Source organism: Cetorhinus maximus, chromosome 20, assembly GCF_964194155.1.
Source record: "Cetorhinus maximus chromosome 20, sCetMax3.hap1.1, whole genome shotgun sequence".
Taxonomy (NCBI): Eukaryota; Metazoa; Chordata; class Chondrichthyes; order Lamniformes; family Cetorhinidae; genus Cetorhinus; species Cetorhinus maximus.
The window spans coordinates 29,544,083-29,561,529 of NC_135898.1; the positions used below are offsets into that span (position 1 = coordinate 29,544,083).

Here is a 17,447-nt window from a genome sequence, read left to right on the forward strand (position 1 = left end):
GGAGGGGGAAGAAACGGGGTGGGGATGGGGGGAGGGAGTTTAAAATCTAAAGTTGTTGAATTCAATATTCAGCCCGGAAGGCTGTAAAGTACCTAGTCGGAAGATGAGGTGCTGTTCCTCCAGTTTACGTTGGGCTTCACTGGAGCAATGCAGCAAGCCAAGGACAGACATGTGGGCAAGAGAGCAGGGTGGAGTGTTAAAATGGCAAGCGACAGGGAGGTTTGGGTCTTTCTTGCGGACAGACCGCAGGTGTTCTGCAAAGCGGTCGCCCAGTTTGCGTTTGGTCTCTCCAATGTAGAGGAGACCGCATTGGGAGCAACAAATGCAGTAGACTAAGTTAGGGGAAATGCAAGTGAAATGCTGCTTCACTTGAAAGGAATGTTTGGGCCCTTGGACGGTGAGAAGAGAGGAAGTGAAGGGGCAGGTGTTGCATCTTCTGCGTGGGTATGGGGAGGTGCCATAGGTGGGGGTTGAGGAGTAGGGGGTGATGGAGGAGTGGACCAGGGTGTCCCGGAGGGAACGATCCCTACGGAATGCCGCCGGTGGGGGTGAAGGGAAGATGTGTTTGGTGGTGGCATCATGCTGGAGTTGGCGGAAATGGCGGAGGATGATCCTTTGAATGCGGAGGCTGGTGGGGTGATAAGTGAGGACAAGGGGGACCCTATCATGTTTCTGGGAGGGAGGAGAAGGCGTGAGGGCGGATGCGCGGGATATGGGCCGGACACGGTTGAGGGCCCTGTCAACGACCGTGGGTGGGAAACCTCGGTTAAGGAAGAAGGAGGACATGTCAGAGGAGCTGTTTTTGAAGGTAGCGTCATCAGAACAGATGCGACGGAGGCGAAGGAACTCTACATTGGAGAGACCAAACGCAAACTGGGCGACCGCTTTGCAGAACACCTGCGGTCTGTCCGCAAGAAAGACCCAAATCTCCCTGTCACTTGCCATTTTAACACTCCACCCTGCTCTCTTGCCCACATGTCTGTCCTTGGCTTGCTGCGTTGTTCCACTGAAGCCCAACGCAAACTGGAGGAACACCTCATCTTCCGACTAGGCACTTTACAGCCTTCCGGGCTGAATATTGAATTCAACAACTTTAGATCTTAAACTCCCTCCCCCCATCCCCACCCTGTTTCTTCCCCCTCCCTTTTGTTTTTTTCAATAATTTATATAGATTTTTCTTTTCCCACCTATTTCCATTATTTTTAAATCTACAACTAATACCTTGTCAGTCTTTACACCCCACCCCCACTAGAGCTGTACCTTGAGTGTCCTGCCATCCATTCTTAATTAGCACATTTTCTTAAATAATATCACCACCTTCAACACCTCTTTGATCCTTTTGTCTGTGACATCTTTTGATTATCTGCTCGTATCACTGCTTGCTTGTCCCTACACCCACCCCCCCCATCAACTTCTCTCTCTCTCTCTCTCTCTCTCTTCCCCCCCACCCTCCACCTTAAACCAGCTTATATTTCACCCCTCTCCTAACTATACTCAGTTCTGCTGAAGGGTCATGAAGACTCGAAACGTCAACTCTTTTCTTCTCCGCCGATGCTGCCAGACCTGCTGAGTTTTTCCAGGTAATCCTGTGTTAGGAAGGTCCTTAGCCTAACTTGAATATGAGGACTTGTGCAAGCATGCAAGGGAGTGTAACCAAGGAGGGGGAGTTATACTTGTCTGTGGCAAAAGAGACAAAGAAAGCAGTTCATTGGGTAATGCAGAAATGCGTGAATTGTCACAGCAGGCTTGGTAAAAAGTGGGTGAAAGAGCAGATACTTCAGAATATGACACAAATCTGCTCAGCCAGATACACTAATCTCATGCTTGGATTCTCCAGCTAATACTTGCAAGGTTTTATTGTACAGCTGTGTGTCAAGTGTATGTTTAATCATTGTTAATTATTATTGTTTACTTAATACTCTAAACCCATGAAATTTGAAGAGTGAGTTGTAAGCAAGAACACGCCTCCTCCAACACCATCATTATATATTAGTGGTGCTGGGGAATGTAAAGTGCAGCTGAGTTCTAGGGATAGGATACTTGTAACAAATTAATTTCTTGAATATTGCTGAAAAGAAAAACATGTTACAAAACTTTTCATCTTGCACTCGTCAGGACAAATGCAAGAAGGCCAAATTTCAAATGATCATAATGCCTTGACTAATCAGAGTCAACTTGCACCTTTCAGCACCCTTTTCTCCTGTAGAATAAATTGTTGTAATCATTTGAAATTTAGCACTCTGGCCTTTGTCCTGATGAGTGCAAGATGAAAAGCTTCAGCAGCATGTCTCTCTTTTCAGATTAATTTCCATTTTTCTTCATTTATTTCTCGAATTTTTAAGTTTAATAAAGTGCTCTGACTATCTACTATTAACTTTGCCACTTCCCATCTCACTGGCTATCTCTCACCCTAGCTCTACTTCACACTCCCCTATCTCCCGTGACCACCCACCGCTACCGGCGCACTTACATCTCCACTAATACCCCTCACATCACTTGCTGGCGAGCTATGGGCATCCTAAGTATGACCTAATTTATTTGAATATTTTTCCTAGCCCCAGTGACAGAGACCTGAACAAACTGGATTCTGTATGTGGCATCACAGTGCTTGATATTGAAGACATTGAAGAGAATATTTGGTCCCCCAGGTTTGGCTTAAAAGGCAAGATTGATGTAACAGCTCGTGTTAAAATTCACCGCCCAGCCAGGACGCAAACTAAAGTCATGCCTTTGGAGCTTAAAACTGGGAAAGAATCTAACTCCGTGGAGCACAGAAGTCAGGTATGTGGCTCATTATCGTGGGATACAATTTCTGAAGGGGCCAACTCTCACTGGGGTCAGTCCCTGAAGGAGCCGACTCTCACTGGGGGACAGTCCCTGAAGGAGCTGACTCACTGGAGGATAGTCATTGAAGGTGCTGACTCTTGACTGTGTTTATGAATTCTTTTCCCATTTCCTACTAAGTTCTCTGATGGTCTTTCTCCATATTTCTTCTTAGCTTTTCTAAACTTTCTTTCCCCTCTATATTTTGCTTGATTTTATTAGGGGTGCATTCGTTATGGTTTATTTTAAACTTGTATTTCTGCATTTATCCAAGGACCTCCAGTTTTTGCTTCACCACCTGTTCCTTGTAGGAGTTAGTTCAATCTTATTTGCCATTTTTTGCCTTTTCAATTTATCTGGACTGGTTCCCTTTTTATCGTCTTGAAATTAGCTTTCTCCCAACCTAGTGCCTTTATTTTTGTTTGCTGCCTTAGTTTTTATATTGAATCCTATCATGCTCTGTTTGTTGTTTGCAAGCTGTCTTCCTGCCCTTACATTGACTACTTGTCCCATTTTATTCCTTAAATCCAACATGGCCCCATTTCTTTTATTGAAACACAATGATGTAGAAAGTGGTCCTGAACATGCTGCAGAAACTCCTGTTCTTTTCCAATTAACGTTTTTTTCACGTATTTTCGCTGTAGCTTATCTGGGCAACCACCTGCAATTCGCACTCTTGCAACTTCCTGGGGTGGAAATTTGTTTCAGCCAGTGTTTGAACAAAGAACAAAGAAAAGTACAGCACAGGAACAGGCCCTTCGGCCCTCCAAGCCTGCGCCGATCATATTGCCCGTCACCTAAAACATTTTGCATTTCCGGGGTCTCTCAGACCGAGATGCTTAAGGCTCAACTGAAATTGGGTCTTGGGCCTCTTTTCAATCATTTGCCTGTCAATATGCTCAGGTAGTTTGCCCTATTTCCAGAGGATGTATGAGGAGGATAACTGAAGGGATGGGGGCATCTTGGACCAATAGCAGCCCTTGGGATTGTTGTATACCTGAGAGGACTGCTTTTGTTGGTGTCTGAAGCTATTGTTGAAGATTCCTAAGGCCCAGCTTCTCTCAACTCTGACCACTTTAACAGAGGAAGCCTAGAACAGGTGTAGACACCTCATTTACATTTGGAAGGGCCCAAGGTCCATTTTACATAGCTATCAGATGCCTGGCAATTTGCTTCACCCAATATGGGGTCAGACATCCTTTAGGCATCCTTAGGATGGGATGGTGTGGGGGGAGCATTAACCACAGAAATTGGTAGTTTTTGCTCCAACTTTCCACCTCTTGCTTTTTCTCCTGGTAGTTCAATGGTTTGAGCTTTGTGGGTGTCAAGAATTGGTCAAGGTTGCTCCCTCGTTGATCTGTATCTACTAGTGGAAGAGCAATATTTTCCAATCCTGCAGCCCATGGAGGTAAATACGACAACCGCTGAGAGCGGTTAATGGAGACAAGCAGCAGAAAATAATGAGCCTAGGGCTGTGTAGGTCCAGCAGCAGGAGCTTGCTGATCTTATCTTAGACACCCTGGCTTAGTGAGTTAACGAGAGCACCTAGGTTGCCAGCTGGTTAGGCATGAAGAAAGCAATATGGGACTGGGATCACCTTGGCTCTAGAACACAATCTCCAGCACTGAAGCAGGCCGTTTGGCCCAGCAGTTGTCTGCAAATGCTTAACTTGCACCTTCCCACATCTCACTCTAGTTACCACTCCCCACACGTTGCTTCTGTATCACTATTCCCTTCTCCTTCATCCATCCATCAAGTATCCCCTTAATTGTGTTGATGCTATCTGGTATTAAATTGCATACCAGCTTTCTGGTTGGGCTTGTATCTACCTGGATAAAGGCAAAATACTGCGGATGCTGGAAATCTGAAACAAAAACAAAAAATGCCAGAAAAACTCAGCAGGTCTGACAGCATCTGTGGAGAGAAAGACAGAGTTAACGTTTTGAGTCTGTATGACTCTTCAGAGCTAGGGAAGTCTAGCTCTGAAGAAGAGTCATACGGACTCGAAATGTTAACTCTCTTTTTCTCCACAGATGCTGTCAGACCTGCTGAGTTTTTCCAGCATTTTTTGTTTTTGCTTGTATCTACCTGCATCTGTTATCTCTGTCTGCTGCCCAGGGAATTGGACTCGGTAAGAGTCAATGCCTTCATATGGGAGCGGGGAGGAACATAGAGCAAAGGTAGGCCATTAGCTCCTTGAGCCAGTTCCCCCATTCAGTGAGGTCATGGCTGAACTGCGATCGAACTTCATAAACCCAGCTTTGAACCATATTCCTTAATACCCTTGGATAACAAAGATTTATCAACCTCCATTTTAAAATTAACAGTTGATCGATCCTTAACTGCCATTTGCAGAAGAGAGTTCCAAACTTCCACCACCCTTTGAGTGAAAAATCGTTTCTTAATTTCACTCCTGAAAGGTTTGGCTCTAATTTTTAGACAATGTTCTCTAGTCCTAGACTTCCTAACCAGTGGAAATAGATTCTTTCTGTCCTATCTGTTCCCCTTAATATCTTAAAAAACTTTGATCAAATTACCTCTTAAACTTCTGAATTTTGACATTTAGGAAGTAAATGTAAATTTTTGGTGCCGTGTGAGTTTAAAGCTTGTTCATTTTGGTCAACTATGAAAATAAATAAACAAAGGTAAATTTTTATCCTTTTCTGCAGGTAATTCTGTACACCTTGCTGACCCAGGAACGCAGGGAAGATCCCGAGGCTGGATTTCTCCTCTACCTCAAAACTGGTGCTATGCATCCAGTACCAGGCAATCGTATGGACAGGAGAGGTATCAAACAATTGGTGAATTTAGGATATGAAGATTATTGGGCCATAGCTCATGTGAAGTGGTAGAATGTGGTATTCCATTTGTCTCAGGGGCTGGTGTTCAGAGCCCAGGCACCCAGTTGGTGTTAGGCTCTGGCCAGAGCTGGCCGGCTCAGTTGTTTGTGTCAGGTTGAAATTCTCCTGTACCGGCAGTTTCACTGTGTGGACCAAATGGGTGTGAGTGACAGTGGGTCCAGATCACCATCCACTGACCTGCCTGTTGCAAGCTAACATGCGGAGGTCAGGAGAAGGCAGGATTTGACTTGATCATGATGGCTTTTACCAACTGAGCCCTGACAACTGAACACTGGCTGCTTGGGCAAACTACCCATGAAATTAAAATCATGGGTCAGTGCCCTCAAGAAGAAAGCAAGGGTAAAATCAGCAAAAGATGATGAGAAGTAAAAATAGTGCAAAATTGGGGACAGCTGGCATTACTGGTCGAGGATTTGGAAAGGAGCAAAGACAGGTGTGTGTTGCAGCATTTCATCTACAGACTAGAATAGGCCAACTTTGTCTCTGCCGAGATAGCTGACCACCCTGGGCAGCGATTGAGCATTGTAATTGGCTTCAGTATCCTAGAGAGGAATGATATGGCAGGGCTATTGTTTCTGATCACTGGCAGAGTGACCCACTGCTGGGAAGGACATGGGATTGTGGGTTGTGATGAAAGGGTTGGGCTCTACTGTGATGAACCCTATGGTTGAATAGCTTACAGATGCTCATTATGTTGGCCCAAGCTTGGTGAGATACCAAATTGCTCTAGGTGCATGCGTAGTAAGAGTGCACGAGCAACAGGGTTAAAACTAGAAGGAGGAAGACTTTGTCCAGGTATCATGACATACACAGAAACACATTTTAATACTGAGAAACCCACACAGGGATAGCCTGTGCCTGATATGAGTGAAGTGATTCATTTTGGTAGGAAGAACATGGAGGGACAATATAAAATAAAAGATGTAATTCTAAAGTGGGTGTAGGAGCAAAGAGACCTGGGTCTATATGTGCATAAATCATTGAAAGTGGCAGAACAGGCTGAGAGCACAGTTATTAAAGCATACAGCATCCTAGGTTTTATTAATAGGGGCATAGAGTACAAGAGCAAGGAGGTTATGCTGAACTTGTATAAGACACTACTTCAGCCTCAGATTGTGTCCAGTCCCGGGCACCGCATTTTAGGAAATATGTGAATGCATTGAAGAGAGTGCAGAAAAGATTCATGAGAATGGTTCCAGTGAAGAGGAACTTCAGTTACAAAGATAGATTTGGAGAAGCTGGGACAGTTTTCTTTGGAGAAGTGAAGGCTGAGAGGAGATTTGATAGACGAGCTCAAAATCATGAGGGGTCTGGACAGTGTAGATAAGGAGAAACTGTTCCTACTCCTGAAAGGATCGAGAACGAGAGCACACAGATTTAAAGTCATTGGCAAAAGGAACAAAGGCGATTGGAGGGAAAACTTCATCAAGCAGCAAGTGGTAAAATCCTGTAATACATTGCCTGAGAAGTGTGGTGGAAGCAGGTTCAATTGAAACATTCAAAAGGCAATTAGACTGTTATCTGAAAAGGAAGAATGTGCAGGGTTATGGGGAGAATGGCACTCGGTGAATTGCTCATTCGGAGAGCCAATGCAGACACAATGGGCCAAACGGCTGCCTCCTGCGCTTTAATAATTTTGAGATATGGAAGCAATACACTCCCTACAGTCTCTCTCACACACACACACAACTCGTATCTAAACCCATACAGGGAGAGAATGAGGGTTGAGCCAGGAACACATTACCTATTAGAGTTGAAAGTTTATCTGGAGCTTATTGAGAATTGTCCTTGTGTCAGGTCCACATTATTAGGGATTGTAATATAATATTATAATCCAATGTCTTACTGATTTGTAGTGCTCTGCGTTTGTTTTCAAAAACTCAAGAAATGTTCAACCTCCTGATGCTCAACTTCTCCATCATTATGTCTTATGAATAACCCCAATGGTTTTATCTTCAGTCCTGCCTGGTAGATTATCCCAAGTGATTCTCACTTTCCTTGATAAAATTTACCTGCTCTGTGCCCACTCTCCTGGTTTCCCTCATTCGCCATTTAACATTCCCGTCACCCATCTCCTCTCCCGAATATAGAACTGAAGCAGCTTCAATTATCCCTTGCAACTCATCCCTTTCAAATGAGGACCAGTTTAGCTACTTTTTTTTTCTGTATCTCTCTAATAGCACTATTCCATTTTATGATGCTGGTAATGACAGTTGACCAAGATGCTCTGTTCTGGATGCACACCCCAACATTCTAGTTACCTTTCTGACCACATTGCCAGGTTATTCAGCATTGAAAATATATTGAAAGTTTTTCTATGTAATTCAGATTCATTGAACCTCTCTCTCAGTATCTAATCTATTATTTCACCGTGATTGGTGTTAAATATTCGTTTGCCATTTAATTGCCTGATAGTTATCCTTTTGCACTTCATTAGCTATTTCTCTGTTTTGGTATTATGGCATATTTGACCAGTTGATTTCAGTATCATGGTATCCAAGTATAATGTAGATTTATATAAATAACACACTGAGGCCTCAATCTTGAGGAGCCAAAAACTGGGGGTTCTTATGTTCTTACCAAGTTGACTGTTGACCACACAACTGGTCAAGAAGGTGTGAAGCTACATAATGTGCTGGAAGGGAGGTGTAACTGCACAGATTGTAGAGAGCACTGGGCACCAACAACTAGATGAGCATCAACAGCATTCTTTTGCAGTGTGAGGGCAGTTATTTTACCTGAAAATTGTGTTTTTGTTTCAATCCTCACACAGAGCTGCTGAAGCTAAGGAACCAGTTGGCTTTTTATTTAACCAACGGCATAGTTTGGCCACCATCAGAGAATACTGAGGCACAGCCTGCACCACTACCTGCTGTCATCAGTGACCAACAAACTTGCAGGTTCTGCTCGCAACGACGTAACTGTGCTTTATACAGCAGGTGAGGGAGTATCCAATTGTTGGGGCCTTACGAGAACTCAGTGAGAGTGTGTCCAATAACTGCAACTGTACTCGGAAACAGAGAGAGAGTATTCAATCCTGGGACAGTGGTGAGAGGGGTTGTATTGCTGCTCATGGCTCTGTTTTTATTGACCTATGTCCATTGGCCCTGGTGCTTGATTGGGTCAAGACTAAGGTAACAGCACGCGTTCATCCTGGGGATTCAGCCTGAGACCGGACTTCTATGCACTTGTATCTTGCACACATACACAGCTACAATTGCAATCACAGTCACACACACTTTCAGCAGGCAACATTTTGGGAACATAGGAACGGGGGAGGCCTTTTAGCTCCTCGAGCCTGTTCTGCTATAAATAGAGGTCGTGTTTGATCTGCGACCTAACTCCATATACCCACTTTTGCACCATATCCCTTAATAGTTTTGGATGACAAAAATCTATCAATCTCCGATTTAAAATTTGCAATTGATCTCACATCATTTGCCATTGTGAAAGGGTTTCAAACTTCGACCACTCTTCGCAGGTAGAAATGTTCCCTAATTTCACTCCTGAAAGGTCTGGCGCTAATTTTTAGACTGTCTCCCTAATCCTAGACTCCCTAACCAGCAGAAATAGTTTATCTTTATCTACCCTATTTGTTTCCCCTAATATCTTGAAAATTTTGACCAAATCACCCCTTAATCTTCTAAATTCCAGGGAATACAGCCCTAGTTTGTGTAATGTTGCCTTGTAATTTAACCCTTGGAGTCAAGGTATTATTCTGGTAAATCTACGCTGCACTCTGACTGTCAGCAATTGCTCGGTAACACTCTTGCCTCTGAGTCACATGGTTCCAGGTTCAAGTCGCACTGCAGGACTTGAGCACAAAAGGAAAGGTTGATACTCCAGTGCAGAACTGAGGCAGTACTGCATTGATGGAGGTGCTGTCTTTCAGATGAGACCCCCATCTGCCCCCTCGGGATGTAAACTATCCCATTGCACTACTTCGAAGACGAGCACAAGATTTATCCCCTTGTCCTGGTTTATATCTATCCCTCAAAAAAAATCACAAAAACAGATTATCTGGTCAACATCACAATACTGATATCGGGAGCTTGCTGTACGCAAATTGGTTGCTGTGTTTTCTGTATTACAACAGTACTTACACTTAAAAAGTACTTAATTGGCTGTAAGGTGATTTGGGGCACCTGGTGGTTGTGAAAAGAGTTGTATAAATTCAAGTCTTTTTTCCTTTCATTGCCTCCAAGGCCAGTATATCCTTGAGGTGCGGTGCGCAGAACTGCTCAGTGTTCCATGTGTGGTTTAACCAGGACTTTGTATTCCTAAAGCATGACTTCTATCCCTTTGTATTCTAGTCCTCTAGAGATAAAGGCCAGAATTCCATTAGGCTTTTTGATCGTTTTCTACCTTTACATGATCGTTTTAAGTCCATTAGTCCTCCATTGTTCCGTGCCTTTCATTATTCAAAAAGCACTCTGTCCTGTCTATCTTAGTCCAAATGGATTGAAATCCATTTGCCACAGTTCTCTCCATTCACTTAATCGATCAATATCTCTTCGTATGTTTACATCTACACTGCTTTGCATTACTGTCCATCTTTGTATCATTGGCAAACTTGGATATGTGGCTTTCTATCCCATCATCATGTCTTTCAGCTGTCTTCATTCTGGGGGCTGGCCGCATGATGAACAATCTTTCCCCACTGATTTCTATTCTCTGCTATCCTCACTGCCTGCCCCATAGAGAAGTTAGTCCACATTCTGATATTATCCATCCATGCCATCTTGGGTCAGTCTTGTGCATGTTTTCCAGATCATTGGCTTTACATTACCTCTTCTTCTGAATGCTCCCCTCCTGTTCGTGTCACATGTCCAAATTATGTGAGCTTCCTTGATATCAAGGCCTCAGACAAGTTCCTTGTTACATGAGCTTTCTGGAGCACCCACTTGTTTGCCTACTTGGCCGTCCATGACACGTGATATCTTCCTGAGTCCTTTCATTTCAAATGTTCTTATTCGAGCCTTGGCACCCTTCTTGATAGTCCAGCTTTCACAGCCATACATTGTCACCGGCAAGGGCTTTCAGAAGACGAATTTGCATTGTAACCAAGTTGCTGTGGCTATTCTTTTAAGTGAGTTCACAACACCATGATCCCTCTTAAGCCTAGCCCAAATTTCTTTGGTAGGCTCTGCATCTTCCTTAACAAAAACAGAAATACCTGGAAAAACTCAGCAGGTCTGGCAGCATCGCCGGAGAAGAGCACAGTTGACGTTTCGAGTCCTCATGATGCTTCAACAGAACTAAGTAAAAATAGAAAAGGGATGAAATATAAGCTGGTCTGGGAGGGGTGGGGGTAGGTGGAGATAACCAAAAGATGTCACAGACAAAAGGACAAAGAGGTGTTGAAGGTGGTGATATCTAAAGGAATGTGCTAATTAAGGGTAGACAGCAGGACAGGCAAGGTACTGATAGCCCTAGTGGGGGGGTGGGGGGCAGGAATTTTAAAAAAAAAGCTAAAAGGTAGAGATAAAACAACGGATGGAAATACATTTAAAAATAATGGAAATAGGTAGGAATAGAAAAATCTATATAAATTATTGGAAAAAAAACAAAATGGAGGGGGAAAAAAAATGGAAAGGGGGTGAGGATGGAGGAGAGAGTTCATACTCTAAAATTGTTGAACTCAATATTCGGTACGGAAGGCTGTAAAGTGCCTAGTCGGAAGATGAGGTGCTGTTCCTCCAGTTTGCGTTGAGCTTTACTGGAACAATGCAGCAAGCCAAGGACGGACATATGGGCATGGGAGAAGGGTGGAGTGTTGAAATGGCAAGCGACAGGGAGGTCTGGGTAATGCTTCTGCAAGAATCCTTTCATCTAACTGGTTTAATAATTACGGTAAATAGTTGAACCCGACACACATCCTTGTGGGACAACACTCGAGGCAGGAAGGTGAGAAGGCAGAGGAGCCTGCTCAAGGTGCAGCAGTTGGCGGGTGTGCCCACCGTGGCCAGCCACATCCTGGAGGTGGTGATGACTTCCCGGGAGCGCCTTGGCCTCTTGCTGCCTGGCGTTAAGAAGGCACTGTCAGCTGCTGGCTATGACGTGCCGCTGATCAACTCGCGGGTGAACCAGGCGGTCCGGAGCCTGGTCACTGAGGGCTTGCTGCTGCAGACGGTGGGCACCGGGGCCTTCTTCAAGATCAATCGGCAGCACCTGGAGGGCCAGAGCCGCCTGGCCGCTGTGCTGACCCCCAAAGCCCAGGGCCAACAGTGGAGAGCGGCTGCAAGGGGAAGATGAAGAGGAACCCCACCTGGGCGAAGAAGAAGAAGGCGGGCGGAGGAAGGGCAGCACTGGCCAGAGGATAGCCACCAAGGGAAGCGGCGTCTGGAGGCTGGGCGGGCGGCCTTGGAAAGTAACCAAGGAGCCGGTGCCAGGCACTGATCCAGCCATTGGGCAGGAAGGTGAACAAGAGGTGGGAGCTGAGAGCATCCCCGAGGAAACCGGGCAAGGAGCAAAACGGTGAAAGAGGAAGAACACTCGTCACTCCCTACCAATTAGAGTCCCCGATTATGTCTGTGTGTTCTGCTGCTCAGCCAATTTTTTAACAAGGTCAATAATAGCTAACAATTTCTCATGAGGCACTTTATCAAATGTCTTCTGGATGTCCATGTGAATAATACCCATAGACATTCCTCTGTCTTCTATTTTGGTTACCTCTTAAAAAAGTTCAATTAGATTTGTCATGCATGACCTACTCTTCACAAATCCATGTTTGTCTGTCTCTGACCAACTGAAAATTTTCAAGATTTTTTGGTCATTGTATCTTTTATGATCTCAAGTGACTTCCTGCCAGCAGATATCAGGCTAGCTGGCCTTTAATACCCTGGTTTTCCTTTGTCACTTTCCAGAAATAGTGGAGTGACATGAAATTTTCCAATCCAAAGGAACAGTTCATGAGTTGTGAGAATTTGGGAAAATTTTATGTTTGGGGCATCTGCAATGTTCTACCTTCCTTTAAATCCTAGGATGGAAACCATCTGGTCCTGGAGGTTTGTGACTCTTGGTTTCCATTATTTTCTTCTTTGCTTACATTAATTTTGCTGAGTCCCAGTCCCTGATTTAATATCAGTGTCCTTGACATTTCCAACATGCTGACCTCTTCCTCTATGTAAGTTGTGACACTAAGTCAACATGTCTGCCGTTTCCTTAATTTTATTGACAATATCACCATTAACTGTTTTCAAAGTGCCCACATTACTCCTGAGCATCCTTTGTTCCTAATAGAATTGTAAAAACGTTTTGTGTTGATTTTGATATCCCTTGCAAATTTCTTCTCATATTCCTTTTTTAGCTCGTACTGTCTGTTTTTCACCCTTTACTGTTCCCTGTATCTCTCCCATTTGCCAGGATATGTGCTATTTTAAAATTTTTGTATGCGTTTTCTTTTAGTTTTATTTTGCCATTTAGCTCTTTAGTCATCCACAGCCCTGTTCCTTGATATAAACTTGTTCTGTTCTACATTAATTATTTTGAACATCTTTCATTGATCTTCTGTAGTTTTACCTATAAGCAAACTTGCCCCAGTTTACTGTGGATGATCTCTCTTATCAACATCAGTCTCTGTCAAACGCTACCTAAAACTAAGTCTAGGCCATGACTCATGATACACTTTCTATGGCACGCCCTTTTGTTTGTTCTAGGATGCATTGTTACAGAAGAATTTAGACATACCCAAGAAATTCACTACTTTTTTGATACGTGTCTGTTTATCCAAACCCATATGAAAGTGAAATCTCCAATTAAAACCATTCTGTCTTTGCTGCATCCTTGTCTATTCTCTGCCTTTATGCAATCTACCACTTCATAGCTGCTATTGGGGGCCTGTACACAACTTCCACTACAGTCTTAAATCCTTTTCTATTTCCTAATTCTACCCCTAAAGTGTCTCTCTCTCTCAGTACCTCTTGCCACATCCTCTCATTATTGAGGTGATTTCATTCTTAATCATTAAGGCTACTCCTCCCCCTCTTCAAATGTTCCCTTTCTTTCCTGTATGCGAGTAGGCTCTTTCCACTTAGATTAGGAGAAATAAACACGAGAGGACATGGCTTTAGGGTGAAAGGGGAAAGGTTTAGGGGGGACTTCTTCACTCAAAGAGTGGTGAGAGTGTGGAACGAGCTGCCATCTGACGTGGTAAATGCGGGCTCACTCTTAAGTTTTAAGAATAAATTGGATAGATACATGGATGGGAGAGGTCTGGAGGGTTATGGACTGGGTACAGGTCAATGGGATTAGCGGAATAATATTTTGGCACAGACTAGAAGGGCCGAATGGCCTGTTTTCTGTGCTGTAGTGTTCTATGGTTCTATATTTAGTTCTCAGTCCTGACCATCTTGCAGCCATGTCTTAGTTATGGCTTCCATGTCATACCCTCCATGAATTTGAATTTGCACCTGCAACTTATTCTGTTTGTTCCTTGTACTTTAAATTTGTATAAAAGAATGCCTTTATCCTAGTGTTTATTATAAAAGAATGCTTATTTGGGCCACACACCCTAACCTGACCTTCATCTCTAGTGTTTTACTCATTTGTTTCTTATATCACTTTCCTGGTTTAATAACCTTGTACTTGTAGTGCCTAAAGCACAATTTCTTAGTACACTTACTCTACTCTTTGATTTTCAACTACCATTTATATTGCCTTCTTTGCCTGAGCCCTACTACCCACTTACTAGTTTAAACTCCTTGCGATCGCCCTATTTACCCCTTTCACGAGGACCCTAGTTCCAGCCTGTATGAAATTTCCAATTTAGTGAATGCACTAAGAGATGAACAGTGAAGCAAATATTAATGGAGCCTGTGGAATAGGCACTGAGCTCATTGGTGGCTTATGCCTTTATATTTTTCTACAGGGCAGTGGAGAAGGAGGTGGAGGGCTGTTTTGTGCCAGCAGATGTGGAATCCATTCAGCAGCAGGAGACGCAACATTTGGAACTTGTGCACCTGCAGTACTTCCGGCTTTGGTACCTGCTCTGTGTTCTGGAGGCACAAGCAATTGATAAGAAGGGAGGATCGAGAAACATCTGGATGAACTCTGCAGAGGAAAGGTGAGAAAGGTTGCTCTGTGCGGGTGGTGGGTGGAGCTTGATATGGGTGAGAGGAATGGGGCAGGCGACAGCAGGGGCCCAGGACTGGAGGGAGGTTTGTAGGAGGGGCTCTTGTTGGCAGGAGGGGCTTTGGGGAAATCGGATACATCTCCAAAACAGGCTGAAATTTCGAAAGGGCTTCCTACGGTCCCTGTTCTCAGTTCAGGACTGAACTATCAGATGCATTTCTAGCAAAGTCAGTGTTGCAGGTCGTGTGGTTGTGCATTTTCATTGACCTGCCGCTCTGCATCTCTGAGGATCACTGGATCTCAGGTATGGAATATCTTTTGCCAAAGGTCCTGGTTCAATCAGTTGATCTAGTAATTGTGTACTTTATTTGAATCTTGAAAACTGTCATGTTCTCTTGCTGTCACTCCTCTAAGTGGATCTCAACTCCTACAATCCCAATTGCAGCTGCTGACTATCTAGATAAGTGATATCAAATCCCAAGGATTGTAACACCACATCCTTGCAGGAGATGTTTTCCACACACTGATCTTTGGTACTTTGCCCAAATGACCATTCTTCACTTGATCTAGGTGATGAGTTGCAGCATCCCTGAACCTGACATCGTCCAGTATCTAATTGGGCTGCTGGCTGGTCAATTTTTCTCCCTCTAACCCAGGGAAAACAGTAGCATTGCTGCAAATGAGAGCTTTCTGTCTTTGGGACAGTATTGCACTGACCGGCCTGTGTATTGAGAAGATATTGGAGAGATTTTCCATTGGTTTTGTAATAGCACTGTGGTTTTATTAGTTTATTTTCCATTGAAGAGAAGAGCAGTGGAAGGTTTTTGACATTGTTTTATGTTCATGTTTGGATGATTTTGTTTTGATAGGGAGCTGCAGGGATGTTGTGTTGCTAACCTTGTGCGCAGTAGTTGTGTGCAGATCATTACTGATGGACAGTACCAGCATCAGTTCACACGGAGAAGTGGGTCGATATTGAAAACTGCACTAATGGTTGGAGACAGAGTGGTAGTAAGTGGTCAGGAGAAAATGCTGCTTGCAGTGTCTTCTGGATATGTTACTGAAGTCCACTCCTCCCAGATTACCTGCACACTAGATCGGTAAGGGCTCCATACATTGTCATGATTTTGTAGGAGGCATTGAACCTAAAGTCCAATGGGAGGGATTCAATAGAGATTTATTACTTTCATCTGAGATTTTATGGAATACTGTTAGATTTGGGGAGTAAGTCTATGCAAATCAACTTGTAAAGAAACTGTAGAAACTTGGTGTTTAATGTGACTATAATGCAGCGCTACCAGGTTTATTGTTCGGTCTTGTCGCACTTGGAAGATCTCAGGAGCATAATACAAAATTTGATGAGCTGCTTGATTTAATTGTAGTGATTATGAATGAAAGGTTTAATGCTCGTGATTACAGTGAAAGTAACTAACTGACAGCATGAATATACAGTAATAGTAAAGTTTAGTTCCAGGGTTATAACGTGATCTCTTCCAATTTTTTCTGAAAATCTTCCAAAAATGTTTGACTTTTTATATCATCAGGCATCCTGACTTGTTACGACTAGACCCATTGTCAGCAACTAGTCATGGAGTTATAGCACAGAAGGATGCCATTCTGCCCACCGAGTCCATGACAGCTCTCTGTAGACAATCCAGCCTTGTATCCCAGACAGTTAAAGGAAGACAGGGAGGAAATAATGGATGTTCTGAGGATCATTTTCCAATCTCCACTAGATATAGGCGAGCTACCAGAGGATTAGAGGTCTGCATGCGCTATACGATTATTTAAGAAGGGTGCAAGGGATAGGCCAAATAATTATAGGCCGGTCAGTCTGACTTCGGTGGTGGGCAAATTATTAGAATCAATTCTGAGAGACAGGGTAAACTCACTTAGAAAGGAATGGATTAATCAGTGATACTAACTTAAAATTTTTTGAGGAAGTGACAAGGAAGATTGATGAGGGTGGGTGCAGTGGATGTTGCCTACATGGATTTTAGTAAGGCATTTGACAAGATTCCACATGGCAGATTGGTCAGAAAAGTAAAAGCCTAAGGGATAAAGGGGAATGTGGCAAGTTGGATCCAAAATTGGCTCAGCAACAGGAAATAAAGGGTAATGGCTGATGGATATTTTCGCGAATGGGAAGTGGTTTCCACTGGCACTCCACAGCTCAGTGTTGGGTCTCACGCTGTTTATTGTATATATTAATGATTTGGACTTAAATGTGGGTGGCGTGATTGGGAAATTTGCAGAAGACGCAAAATTTGGCCATGTAGTTGATATTGAAAGTAGCTCTTGTCTCCGAATAATATCAATGGTTTGGTTGAGTGGACGGAAAAGTGGCAGATGGAATTCAATCCAGAGAAGTGTGAGGTAATACGTTTGGGGAGGACAAAGAAAGCTAGGGAATACACTATAATTGTGATGATGTTGGGGGTGAGAGACCTTGGAGTGCATGTCATAGGTCTTTGATGGCAGGACAGGTGGATAAGGTGGTTAAAAAAAAGTATATGGAATGCTTTCCTTCACTGAATGAGGTAATAAATACAAAAGCAGGCATGTAATGCTGGAACTGTTTAAAATGCTGGTTAGGCCACAGCTGGAATTTTGTGTATAGTTCTGATTGCCACATTACAGGAAGGACATAATTGCTCTGGAGAGAGTACAGAGATTTACAAGAATGTTGCC

The 17,447-nt window shown here is 43.6% G+C and overlaps 1 protein-coding gene across 2 annotated transcripts in view; it reads left to right on the plus strand.

Annotated features, from left to right (window-relative positions):
* The window catches only part of dna2 (DNA replication helicase/nuclease 2), a 75,747-nt gene that overhangs the window by 23,172 nt on the left and 35,128 nt on the right, over window positions 1-17,447 (plus strand). Inside the window, exons 7-11 of one of the 2 annotated variants that reach the window (XM_078565844.1) lie at window positions 2,556-2,781; window positions 5,493-5,610; window positions 8,458-8,623; window positions 14,554-14,748; window positions 15,626-15,856. In XM_078565844.1, coding sequence (XP_078421970.1) covers window positions 2,556-2,781; window positions 5,493-5,610; window positions 8,458-8,623; window positions 14,554-14,748; window positions 15,626-15,856 — 936 coding nt within the window. The remainder of the gene's footprint in view (window positions 1-2,555; window positions 2,782-5,492; window positions 5,611-8,457; window positions 8,624-14,553; window positions 14,749-15,625; window positions 15,857-17,447) is intronic. The other variant, XM_078565845.1, reaches the window with a different exon arrangement.